Source organism: Ambystoma mexicanum, chromosome 11, assembly GCF_040938575.1.
Source record: "Ambystoma mexicanum isolate Mex_15411 chromosome 11, UKY_AmexF1_1, whole genome shotgun sequence".
NCBI lineage: Eukaryota > Metazoa > Chordata > Amphibia > Caudata > Ambystomatidae > Ambystoma > Ambystoma mexicanum.
Genome location: NC_090934.1, coordinates 758,166,584 through 758,179,285, shown reverse-complemented (window position 1 = coordinate 758,179,285; position 12,702 = coordinate 758,166,584). Strand labels below are relative to the sequence as shown.

The 12,702-nt window shown below is 49.6% G+C and overlaps 1 protein-coding gene across 1 annotated transcript; it reads left to right on the top strand.

The window, feature by feature from the left end:
• Positions 1 to 4,462: 4,462 nt before the first annotated feature.
• ADM (adrenomedullin) lies at positions 4,463 to 8,253 on the top strand. The gene is made up of 4 exons (XM_069625373.1): positions 4,463 to 4,676; positions 5,626 to 5,728; positions 6,071 to 6,214; positions 6,863 to 8,253. The coding sequence occupies exons 1-4, from the start codon at positions 4,463 to 4,465 to the stop codon at positions 7,209 to 7,211; spliced, it is 810 nt and encodes a 269-aa protein (XP_069481474.1). The 3' UTR covers positions 7,212 to 8,253.
• The last annotated feature ends 4,449 nt before the right edge of the window (positions 8,254 to 12,702 follow it).

Here is a 12,702-nt window from a genome sequence, read left to right as displayed (position 1 = left end):
CACACATGTACATAGGTGCTTCCATGCTACATAGAACTTCCAAGATGACAACTATATATTTGATAAAGTAAGCATAAATGTTATTACGTGCGTACACTGGCATTTTGATGCAGCTAGACTAGTCATTTTGTATTGCGGTATCCCATTTTGTATTGGGCATCTCTGATGAAGCAAGCATGATAGGTTTTATTACGTGGCTAGACTGGCATTGGACATGTTTTCAGGCTGTGTCCTGGCCTTTTTAATGGTAAAGGCAACTGGAGTATGTTCTTACGGGGGGATACAACCATATTTTGGCAGAATAATTGTGGACATGTTTTCTCATAGTAGCATTACTTGCATTAAGTGCAAAGCAGACATGAATATGTGCTTATTTGGGAATACTGGCAAATATTGGTGCAGCCAACTGTATGGGCGCAGCCAGAGTGAAAATGTTTTCATATGGGAATATATTATGGGCAAAGACATCATGAAAATGTTTTGGCGAAATGCTCCTCTGCACTGTTGGTGACTTGCATCTATTTGATCTTTTCAGTAATCACCCTACAAAACTAATTGCAAACTGTTTGGCATTTTACCCAATTTTTAAGTATGCTGTAGAATGCACCATTTTAAGCTATTATTTTAAAAATGTTCTCGGGATGGGGGGCTGAAACCCCCCCAACACCTCTTGATTGGTTCAGGTTCCCTTGTTACGCTCAACCACACTGGCATATTTGGGGCAAATATTTCTGCCCCTCCAATTAAAAAATTCACCGCCCACCACTGTGATGTACAGCCATAAACGGAAAACTGCAAAAATTCTGCAGGGGCAAAGTGAGATTCCTACAACTGTTATTAAAGAACCAAGGGAGTAGCTACCTCCTTTCCTCCTGTACTAAGCGCCTCTTTGTGATATTTTATCTGTTAAACAGACTGTCCTTGACTATCATTTGAAACAGCTTGAGTTAAAAGAATGCATTCTCTTGCTGATTACAAGGGCATTTTGAAACTGTTGAACATGAGCTTTTTAGGATGTATAACTTGATGGAAACATTTTATTGCATTAAACCTACTCTGAACCTGGTTACCATCGCTTTTTTTAACCAGTTTGTTAAAATATAGGTACACTTGAACCAGTTTGGCCTGTTGACCGTAATACTGATTTCTAGTGACGTCACTGCTACGGGGTGGGGCATTGTCCGTGCTGCAGGCGCTGTGACTCGGTGCATGGTGCACCCACACACCCTCCATGCTCCCGGGCGGGGCCTTGTCTGCACTGCAGACACGGTGGCTTGGGTTTTTATAGTATCAGCACAACAGCTCCTTCTTCCTCTTGCGACCTTTCTGTGAAGGCTGCAATGGAAGTGGAGCCATCTTATAGCGGCCACGGATCAGTACCACATGCAGGGACAGCGCAGTCTAAATAACTGGAAGTTCGACCAAGAACTGGGGGCGAGGGAGGGCTATCCGTGGCGAGGCAGGGGCATGGGGCAGTGGAGAGAGAAAAAAAGCAAAGCGAAGAGAAAAGTTCCTCACCGCCCCCACCACAGCTGCCCTTACTGTGGCGACGCCTCTTTAGGAGTGAGCCTTCCTTTCAGTCCCGCGGAGGCACTTGCACGGCTGAGCAGGCAGGGTACCAGTGCCAGTCCCTGCCCCGCCACACCATCCCCAACGGATGCATACACGAATGAATATATGGATAGGGTGACCAGACGTCCCGGTTTTTCCAGGACCACCCCGGTTTTTGCTGCTCTGTCCCCCTTTCTCGAGATTATTTTTCCATTGGAAACTGCAGTGGTCCCAGATTTTGGTAGTCGTCTTGATAGCTGACAGGCATGAATGCACAATCTCACACAGAAGAAATGCTGCATTTTACAACTTAAGATAGTGTTAGTTTGTGATAAAATAATTACAATATGTGTTTTTTTGAACAGTAACACTAAAACCCCCTTTTCCTCCAACCACCACTGAAGTGTAGTGCCTTGACAGCCACTTTCAATAGTTAGTCCTACCTTTATGTTAGTTGCCCTGTCCCGGTTTTTTACTTTTTAAATCTGGTCACCCTATATATGGATGAGAGTTGGCCATCTCTGTCAGGCTCGGCACCTGTGTGCCAGAAAGCAAGGCGAGGGGAGAGGCGGATGGAGCGCCGCCATTTCACTTTCAGGCGTCTGAGAGGTTCGGGGTCATGCAGCGCCTGGGGCTACGGGCCAGGTTTTCATCAGCCTGGCTGCCCTTGGTGAACTCCCGCAGGACAAGGCTTCAGCCGCGACTCCGAGTAGGAGACGCATTTGACTGCCTGCTCCTCACAGCCACGGGGCGGAAGTTGACCTGTGTGACCTCTGCGTGTCCCTGCTATGCGTACACCACACGGGCTCCTATGGTGTGCTAAGGTGCCCATATATCTCCCTCAATCTGTTAAGTTTCCGAACAGGAGCAAGTGAAAGGTTGGGGGCTGGTTCCGTGTACGTCTAGGGAGCGTAACACCTTGTTGGAGGGCGTGTGTACAAGGTGTGATGGGGGAGTATAGCACATTGAATGCATTTGTTTCGTGTCGAGGGTGCAAATAAGCCCGCCGAGGGTGACAGCTGCCAGGCAGCCACATGGCCACCCCAACCGCTCTTTCAACCACTGCTTCTGTTACCTTAGCAACAGTGATGCGGCCGCCTCCTCCCTTGGTCGGGTAGGTTGAAGGTGGCTGATATGACATCGCCCCTTATCCTCTATTAACGCATATTCCAGCAGGTTCTCACTTGCTGGAGAATATGATTAAAACAGTCCAATACTCTCCTACTTGGCTGTGTTTTGGAAACCCTGCTGTGTGACGAGTTCTCCTGCTCTCGCGCCAGAGCAAGTTTGCAGTGACAGTTCAGTGTTATAATATCTCTTTATACTCATATTCTAGCAGGATTTAAGTGGCCATGGTGTTATTTATGTAACTGGTTTCAGTGGCTAAGGTATATCACAATGTCACATATTTGGACACTGTCAGTGGATGTGCTATTTTATCATATCTTCTTGCCTCGTATTCCAGCAGAGTGGCTGTGGCATATACCATTTTAGACTCATATCCCTTTAGAGTTTACTTGGATAGGGTATTCTTGATCCCCTACTCTTATGCTGCAGCAAGATTTGAGTGGCTACGTCACATGCCAGCATCTTTTCATACTGCAAGTCAGGTGTGTTTCAGGGGCTGTTAAATATGTCAATAGCTCCAATTCTCTTTGTACAGCAGGATTTTAAGACATGGTCCATATTATAACATGTGCAATGTCTCGTATTCCAGCAGGGTTTCAGTGGCTAAGTCACATGCCAGCATCTTTTCATACTGCAAGTCAACTGGGTTTCTGGGGCTATTTAATATGTCAATAGCTCCAATTATCGTTGTACGGCAGGATTTCAATAGCTGATGCATATTATAACCTGTGCAATGTCTCATATTCCAGCAGGGTTTTAGTGCCTATTTCATATGCCCCATACTGCAAGTCAGCTGGGTTTAATGGGGCTGTGTAATATGTCAATGGCTGGCTCCCATTCCCTTTGTACAGCAGGCATTTAGGAGCTGATGTATATTCTAACAGGCTATTTCTGATAGCCCAGCAGTGCTGCAGAGGCCGTGGCATACCAATATAGTCCTATATCTCAGCAGGGCATCCGGGAATACGGTACACAATCTTCTTACGTCCCAGCAGATTCTCGGCGGCTCAGGCATATGGTCATATTCCAGCGTGCTTGGAGTGGTCGTGGGGTGGTGACAGTCCATATTCTCATTTGACGGCGCATGTCGGTAAGTTAGCTCAGTGGGTTGAGCGCTCGCTGCTGCGATCTAAGAGTGATCTGCAGGTTCGAATCCCAGCAAGGCCACCTCGCTTTTCATCCTTCCGAGGTCGATAAATGAGTACCAATTGGGTGATTTTGTATGTAAATGTGTGCTCTGTAAAGCGCTTTGGATTAAGGCGCTATATAAATAACACATCATTATCATAGCTGTGGTATGTTACACTATCTCCTGTTGCAGCATATGTCCAGTGTCGGTCTGTGGTAAATGATTTAAAATGTTGATCCTTCCGGATTTTAGTGGCTCTGGTATATTCTTCATAGTCTCGCAGAGCTTCGTTGGATGTGCCAAAATCAGAGATCTCCTTATAGCACGGAAAGTTTTCAGTGATAGCGCTGCAGTCCAAGCAACGAAGCCCGAGCAGAAACACTCCAACAGCAGCCACGAGCGTGCGTGCTCTGAGAAGGCGCCTCTTGGGATGCATCCCTGCCCAGGTGCGCGGCGAGCCTGCATGACAAAGGGATTTCCAGACATAAACTTTGGGGAAATAAACAAATGACAGGGCAAGCACCGTTTAAGAATGCCCATGTCCGTGTCCCGAATGCCGGTACACTTTGTGCTCCTGTGAAGTTAGTCCCCGTCCACTGCAGAGCTGCGAGGCTTCCTGGATCCGAGCTCCCCGCAGTGACTAACCTCGCAGAAATGCGCCGGAATGGCCCGTCTGTCACTCTGCGCCCGCCACGCCCCCTAGAGGCGCTCCCTATAAAGGGCGGCCCGCGGCTGGGGGCATCCAGTGGTTTCTGCAGAGAGACTCAAGTGAGGACCAGCAGCAACTCCAGAACAGAGGATATAGGTGCACCCACGCCTGACTCGGATTTACTCTCCTCTCTGGATTACGGGCATCTCGGGCCACCAGGTAAAGATGGCACTGCACTTTTGTGAAAGTGGTAGGGGGTTTAGCATTGTGATGTAGCCATTAGATGGCACATTAGCACGTGTTTTCACCCAGCTAGCAGACAGTTTCAGGCAAATTTGGCAAATAGTTTATCGCACAGATCTTTTGCGCGAGTTTATTTCTGATTGTTATGGGCTCGATCAACAGGACCAGCCCCCTACTCCTCCCCCCTCCAATTAATTCCGGAAAGTATACTATCAGTGTTTGATATTCACACTGTAGCACACTACCTGTAAGTGTTTTAAGTAGTGCATCTGACATGGGCAGGGTGCACCACCCTGGATCTAGCAATCAATGCATTGGGGGCGGGTTGCAGGAGGAACGTGGTCATTATTGGATTACAATAATGGGGACATTTGAGCCAGGTCCCCAAATGAGACAATTCTAGAGCTTTGTGCACCTCTTGGTCGCGATCTGATATGTTGGTTAATATGTTGACTATACAATTAATAAACCCTGTTTGGAATCCCGGGGCCCCATCCCATATGTTTGCATTGTGTGATCCTTGGCAAATCCCGCTTCTCACCTATGCTCGACTTTAAATTATTTGCAAAAATGGGAGCTCAAAAGCCGGGTTTACTGCTATTTACGAGTACCTTATGCAATCATAAAATGGCAGTTATACAACCCGTAAATAGAATACCAGCCAGTCAACTTTAATCCATGCCCACCGTGCAGGATTTAAGTCGAATAACTCCCGCGGAGTGTATCTGCTCCCCCCTCCCCCCCGCCAGTAAATGGATGACCCAGGCAGACCTTGGAAGCTCCCGCTGTTGACTCTGCGATAAACGGGCAGGCAAACACGAGCAGCAGATAGCCTAGTGGGCAGAGGTCAGGGCGGGCACTTGTGTGGCAGGAAGCAGAAAACCTATTAACATCCAATTATTTTCTTTTTGTCTTTTCCTAACAGCCAACATGAAACTACTTCAATTGGTACTGCTCTGCCTGAGCTATGCCACCTTCCTGAGTGTATGCGCCGCCACACTGGACAGCGCTTCGGCAATTAAGAAAAAGTGAGTATGTCAACACATGCTTGTAACGTTGCAGTCTCTGGTCACATATACTCAAGTCTTTACATTGACAGTATGCAGTTCCTTGCGTACAATAGGAATATTACGTTGCATCTATTTATAAACAAATTACTAAGTATACACATTCGCAGAATACACTACACACGTTGCTGACAATCTGATGTAATGCAGCACTGTGGTGTATGACCAAGTTAATATTCTGTTAAGACTACTAGAAATGGACCTGCAGGCTTGTGTAAAAAGGAATTTCTCTTGGCGCGTTACATTAACACTTAGTGGTATCCGGGCTCAAAATTAAGCACCCCTATGTTTTCCCCTCTGCAGATGGATTTCAAAAGTGCTACATCGAGTGAGGCGAGATGTGACGACTCCCGCCAAATCCAGCGGCCCGTGGGCGGATGATGCAAGTGCGGGACCCGCCTTCATAAGACCAGAGGACGTGAAGGACACCCCGAGCACTGGCAGCAGGTACGCGCAGGAGATGTTCACCTATGTACACTCTGAGATACTGTAGCAATACCTGCGGGGCGAGGGGGTTAACACAACCACTGCGTGCCAACTTGGAAGGGACCGGACCCGAGCACGTACCTGACCTGCGCGTGCAGCTCTGTATGTGGGGCACGGTGTAGTGTAGTGGTCGGTGTGTGCATCGTGCCCCCTGGCACTGCCATGGAGAGGTTGCCCAGCTGTCTTGGGTAGTATGATTCACCCCTTTTGTAACTCGTTTCCAGAGAAAGTTGTTACTACTATTAACACCGGTACAAGTAGCTCCTGCTTATACACTAGTGCAGAGATCGTGGGTGTAATGGGTGACATGTGCGCGGGGGGTAGTGAAGCTGTGGGTGTCTCTGTGGATTCGGTAGTAGAAGTTGTGTGGTACACACGGGTTTGTTTTTGGTTGTGACTGTGAGGTTGCTGCGTGGGGCTGGTGAGGCGGCGCGTCACGCCAGCCTGTGCGCGTGAGGTAACCGTTGGTCTGCCTGGGCGTTGAGGCGGCCGGCCCGTGTGTACGTAATGCACGCACTTTCTGGGGATTGTTGCCGCGCGCGCTCTCTCTTGCCTAGCGGCTGTGCTCGCGCCCCCCTTGTAACGTCACCTCTCTCCTTGTCTCCGCAGCTCTCAGCCCCGCCTCCGGGTGAAGCGTTACCGGCAGAGCCTGAACCACTACCCGCACCAGCAGTCCCTGCGCGTGGGCTGCCGCTTCGGGACCTGCACGGTGCAGAACCTGGCGCACCAGATTTACCAGTACACCGATAAGGACAAGGACGGCTCGGCGCCCGCCCGGAAGATCAGCTCCATGGGTTACGGCCGACGGCGCCGCCGCTCGGTGCCCGCCCGGCCCTCCGAGGCCTGGACACAGTTTATCCGCAGCCTGAGAGGGCAGCGCCCGGCGCAAGCAGCCAGCACTGGCGAGCGGAAGAGGCTAGACGCGCTTCTCCCCTGGCCCGCCTTCCTGAGGAGGTGAAGCGGCAGAGACACTCGCACCAAGCCGGCGCTTTAGTATCGCTGTCCGCATCGGAAGGCGGAAGCTGCTGCACATGTGGCGGAGCCTCCCTGCCCGACACCGCCCCCTGGCGGACCTGGAGAGACATTACCCGGGGAGCTTGCGGCCCACGGGCCAAGCAAGCGTGCCGAAGGACCGGCGGTAGGAAGGCCCCGGGCCGTCTGGCTAGGCCCCCAAACTACAGCACTTAGGAGGGGATGACCCCTCACCCCTGGGCTGGGCCGGCACCAGACCCGGGGAGCTCCCTGCGTGGGGGAATTACAGCCACAGGACTGGCAGCGTTGCCTGCGGGGCCTTGCCTCGCGGCACACTCACGTTTCACTTACATTGACTTTGAAGTACCCACCTTGGCAACTCAGGACCCACCCCGGCAGCGCTTTGACACGCAGGTGGCATCCCCAGTGGACATTACCAGGTGGCACCTAGTTATGTCACGTGGCATCTACTTATGAACTGGCCTGCGAGGGACGAGTGGAACAAACAGGGCACGGAATGAAAACTGGACACCAGCAACAAAATATTCATGACATCAAAAACCACTTCTAACATACAAGGAAGTGGACGCAAAGGCCGTCTATCATGCGGACATGAATGCCACCTGCCCCCTGCCACTGCACTCTGGGTGGCTGCACGCACAGTCACCTACCTAACAATGGACTCTATGCGCCTGTCCCTGGAGGACGGCTTTATACTTGAACTGAAAAAGTGCAATTTATGTGTTCCTCTCTGTGTTTATTATGAGGTAAACACCAGTATTTATATACTACTGTTCCGATGTCGTCTTTTTAAAAAAAATACTTTTGAAAATTAGAGTTATTTTTGTATGGTATATATTATATAAGGGCATTCTATCATTGTATATCTTATTTTATTATTGTTTGTTCACTGTTAACGTGTGGCTGCTGTCCCCATTTACATTCCAGTTGTGCGAAAGAAATATATGAATGGTTATCTATATTTTTGGAAGAGAGTAACGAGAGAGTTAATAAAATGATGGCGCATATCCCGTTGTACATGTCTTATTAAGTTGTACCAAAATGGCGAACTGGAATAAAGTTGTGTTTCAACTGCACCTGGTACGACACTGGTCTTCAAGGGCAGCACGTTAAGTGAAATGAAAGGTGTATTGAAATGGCACCCAACACATGGACCCCTCTATGCACTGGTTTTGAGGTGGGGCAGCGTCATGCCTCGGCTCAGCAACTGAAGTATGCTAAACAAGGTCAAAGCAGTATACACTATAACCATGCACCAGTTCATTTGCCGACACGGTCTATCTGGGAGTCTCCTAGTTCTTCTTTTCTGAGCCAAAGATATGCTGCAAATTCATTCTATTATATGATTCTGGGGGCAGCGGTATCCGTGTGTGTCCTGACTACATACGGGGTTCAGGGGCCTTCTCCACTGATGTTATAAGGGATTTGCCAGTTATCGAGGAGTTCTGTATGCAGCAAACAACTAGCGAACAAGGGTAACGGCTGAGGTCCTTTGAACGGTCCAGGAATGGAGAGAGCACGCGTAAGGTCCTTTTAACATGTGGTAGGGGGTATATTATTCTTTATAATGCAGAAACCACTCCCTGGTCTATCTTAAACCCCGCCTCCCCTAAATTCAGAGACTGTGGGAGAGGGAAACGTACTTGTGTGGGGGCATCTAACTAATTTACACATTCTAATGAGACTATTCTGGTGCAGCTTCAATGTTGCAAGCAGTTAACTCTCCCCTTCAGGCCTGAAACTACACACTTGGGACTGCTGTCTTCTGTCCCCCTGCCTCCCTCCATCCCCCAACACCCTTCCAATCACTCCCCCGGCAAGCTAATACTAACCCCACATCACAAGTGCAATTGCCCAAAAATGTATGCATACGAATGCAGGTGCTAACATTGAAATGCTTTACGTTAGTAATTGCAGGGTTTTTCTTAACAGGGAAGCCCTGGCACCGTTTACCGTCTGTGTCCTGTTTTGTCTTGCCATGGCTCTGTAGGTCAGCCAGGTCGAGTCAACATAGCCCAGCATTTCCTCAAGGGGGAGGCAGGGGGGCGGTGGGGGAGGGAGTTGGACAAGAGCCCGATCTGCTCAATGTTGTTGCGCAAATGCTCTGCTTCTTTTGTTTGCTTCTAACGGTTGGAGCAGGCACGCACTTGACAGCCAACTCATCATATTTAGAGAGGCGAGGTGTGAGGCGAAGAGACTGAAAGCTGTGTATCACCCGGGCTGTGACGTCAGCTATTCAAATAAAAAGATAAATTATAACTGATGCCACTGTTCTATGCAGGTCATTTCTGACATCACACCATAGTTGTGTTAAATCACAACATAGTTGTTTTAAGTTGAAAAAAAGGTCCAGATCGGTTACATTGTATATAATATATAGGATGAAAGCAAGCTAGCCATGATGCCAGAAGGATCACGCGATAACTTATTCCAACCAGCTAGTGATATCACAATCCCTCATGCAACTCCAAAAGGCGGCACCTGTCACCACCACTCTGATCGAAGGCTAGCTCCCTATGCTCGGCTGAGTTATTTTCATTATTATTCTGTTTGTGGCATGGGAAGAGTTGGGGGTTTAAATATTAAAAGGAAAGGTAACGAAAAAAGAAACACGAGGGAATAAATAGAGATATTTACAAGAGACAGTAAAGCTGAGAAAAAAATGCCAAGGCAGCAACAGTCTGTTTGACAGACACAGTAAGGGCGTTGGAGCTGGAGGTAGAGCAAAGGACAAAGCTATAATGGCGAAAATTCCAGAAAAGGGGGTCGGAGGAGGGGATGGTGGCAGTGGCACCAAAGGATTATCAGAACTAAAATTGCCACCACCGCCTCCCCGAGCCCCCCCCCCCCCCCATGGCCCTCGCCAGTACCTAAAGGTCTCCGTCTGGCAGAGCGTGCACGCTCCAACCTCTGCCACGGGACTGTATTGCAGTTCCGTGAGTGCAGAACAGACACCAGTGGAAAGGTCCTCTGAAAGAAACACCGTGACATTAATGCTGGCCAGCCCCCAGCTCATGGTTCACATGAATCCCACTGCCTGAGCTGAGGAAAATTCCAAGGCGGGCAGATCGCTGTAAACAGGCTGACATGTGTCAGGAGTTGGACATTGTGCAAGCTCACGCTTCATTCTCAGCTTTGGAAGCAACTGGACATTTCCACATCCAGCAGAAAATAAACAGATATTTCTGACTGCACCTCGCCCGCCCTTCCCCGCCGTTGCTGCCGCCAAAAAAAAAAAAACCCTGCCGGTAGCGTTCAAGGTTATAATGCACTCAATGCCAGGAGTTCTTGGGCCTCTGTTAAATCAGACGCCAACCGGATGAGTGCGGCTGACGAGCGCCCTTCTCTTGTAACACAGAGCAAAGTCAAAGCGCTCAGTTAACACATGCCAAGGCAAGCGGGCTTTTACTGGGACGCTACTGCCATCTACCGGCGATGCCCTTTGTTGCAGTAAAGCGGTTCTTCGCATTTAACAGGTTTTCACAGACACTTCACGATGTAAAACAGATCACGTTTTTCATTCACTTATATTGTATATATATATATAAGATGCAGCGCACGTTTCCACGTGTGAGCCTCAATTGGTGCCTGTGATTAAACAGTTATTTAAATAAAAGCCAACAGCATATAAACTACGTATTGCCAGTGCTGTGCATCTCGAGTGAGACTGGCCTAAGGCACAATGACAGGACCATAATGAAATCACAGTGTATATAAAAGAGCCTGTACACGCAGGGTGCACGAATTCTGCCGGATCACTGGGTGTCACAGAGTGCTGCCGCCTGCCGGGGCCTTGGACTGCACGTAGGTCCCACCTAGAGCATCAATGGCAAGACGGCCAGTGCCACAGACCACATTGCCGGGCCCGTAGTGCTGACGCATTCTCATGCATACAAATGACAAGGAATTGCGCAGGAGCCGCCAGTGACATAGCGGGGAGATCCCCATTGGACACCCCCACCTCCTTTGGTCCGTACCATAACACAATGAAATGAATACAAAGACAACTTTTAAAGTTTGGAAAACACAGGGTCACAGGTTTATTAGGAGCAAGACAACTTGGGACGGTCCCAGCCACATTACAAAACAGTCAGATACAGGTGAACCCTGTAACCTCTTTAGCCACTGGCCAAACTGACAAAACCGCTGGTTACTTCCAGCTACACTGGTACACCAGTGGTACACTCGCGCACTGACCAGGAGATTTTTGGCCTATCGCCCTAAGGAAGGGAGTCAGTGCCCGTCGAGGGATCGGCTCGAGCCAGGCCAATACCGAGCCGCTGCAGCGTGAAGTCCCTCATTGGCTAGGACCGCCCTGATACTCCGCCTGTAACAAAAAACAATAAAATTAAACACAAATCAAACAACACATTAACTTATCTTCAATATTTTTACTATGTGCACATTAAATTCACATTGATGATGCGACCGCATCATCTTGGTCCTACTCTCACTACCGGTCTGTACAAAATAACTGCATACCTAATTTCTTGCCAACCTTCCACATGTGAGCCCATGATTCTATTTCGGCGTGGGTGGGGGGGGGGGGGTACTTGCAAGGCGGGAGCTGCTGGGCAAAAGAATGATGGCCAGCAGCTCCCTCCCTTATAAGTGTCCCGGGGAGACCAGGCCGGAAGCCAGGTCCCCGGGGACGCCTCTTCCGCCTCGCTGAGGGGGGGAGGACGAGGAGAGGCATGACCAGGAACCGGAAGGGGGCAGCCAGAGGGGACAGCCCGCTATGTAGGCTGTCCCTCTAGCGCCCCCTGCGGGGGCCTGTCAGCCTCTTAGCGGGGAGATCCCCATTGGACACCCCCACCTCCTTTGGTCCGTACCATAACACAATGAAATGAATACAAAGACAACTTTTAAAGTTTGGAAAACACAGGGTCACAGGTTTATTAGGAGCAAGACAACTTGGGACGGTCCCAGCGACATTACAAAACAGTCAGATACAGGTGAACCCTGTAACCTCTTTAGCCACTGGCCAAACTGACAAAACCGCTGGTTACTTCCAGCTACACTGGTACACCAGTGGGACACTCGGGCACTGACCAGGAGATTGTTGGCCTATCGCCCTAAGGGAGGGAGTCAGTGCCCGTCGAGGGATCGGCTCGAGCCCGGCCAATCCCGAGCCGCTGCAGCGTGAAGTCCCTCATTGGCTAGGACCGCCCTGATACTCCGCCACGCTTTGATGGTGGCACGCGCTGCCATCAATGCCCCCAAACCTTAGGCCCTTACTTCTCTCTTAGCATCCCAATTGTTCCATACTCACCATTAGTTCATCTGCAGCCAGCCCTCCTTCGCTCGCCCAATATAGCCGTCAGGAAAACATTGTTGCCCTTGTCAGATAAGTGTACACCATCTGCATCAAAATGGGAAGGCAAGGAGCTCAGGCAGCAATGCCCTATAAACCCCAGGCCCTCTGCCTTTGTGAATTTTGCAACAATTCTGTTGAG

What these genes read in the sequence shown, in the direction of transcription:
- ADM (XM_069625373.1), top strand. Translation starts at nt 4,463, where the DNA reads ATGCGCCGGAATGGCCCGTCTGTCACTCTGCGCCCGCCACGCCCCCTA. An exon ending in GCTTCGGCAATTAAGAAAAA is followed by an intron (nt 5,729 to 6,070) that starts GTGAGTATGTCA and finishes TCCCCTCTGCAG; the next exon opens with ATGGATTTCAAAAGTGCTAC. An exon ending in ACCCCGAGCACTGGCAGCAG is followed by an intron (nt 6,215 to 6,862) that starts GTACGCGCAGGA and finishes TTGTCTCCGCAG; the next exon opens with CTCTCAGCCCCGCCTCCGGG.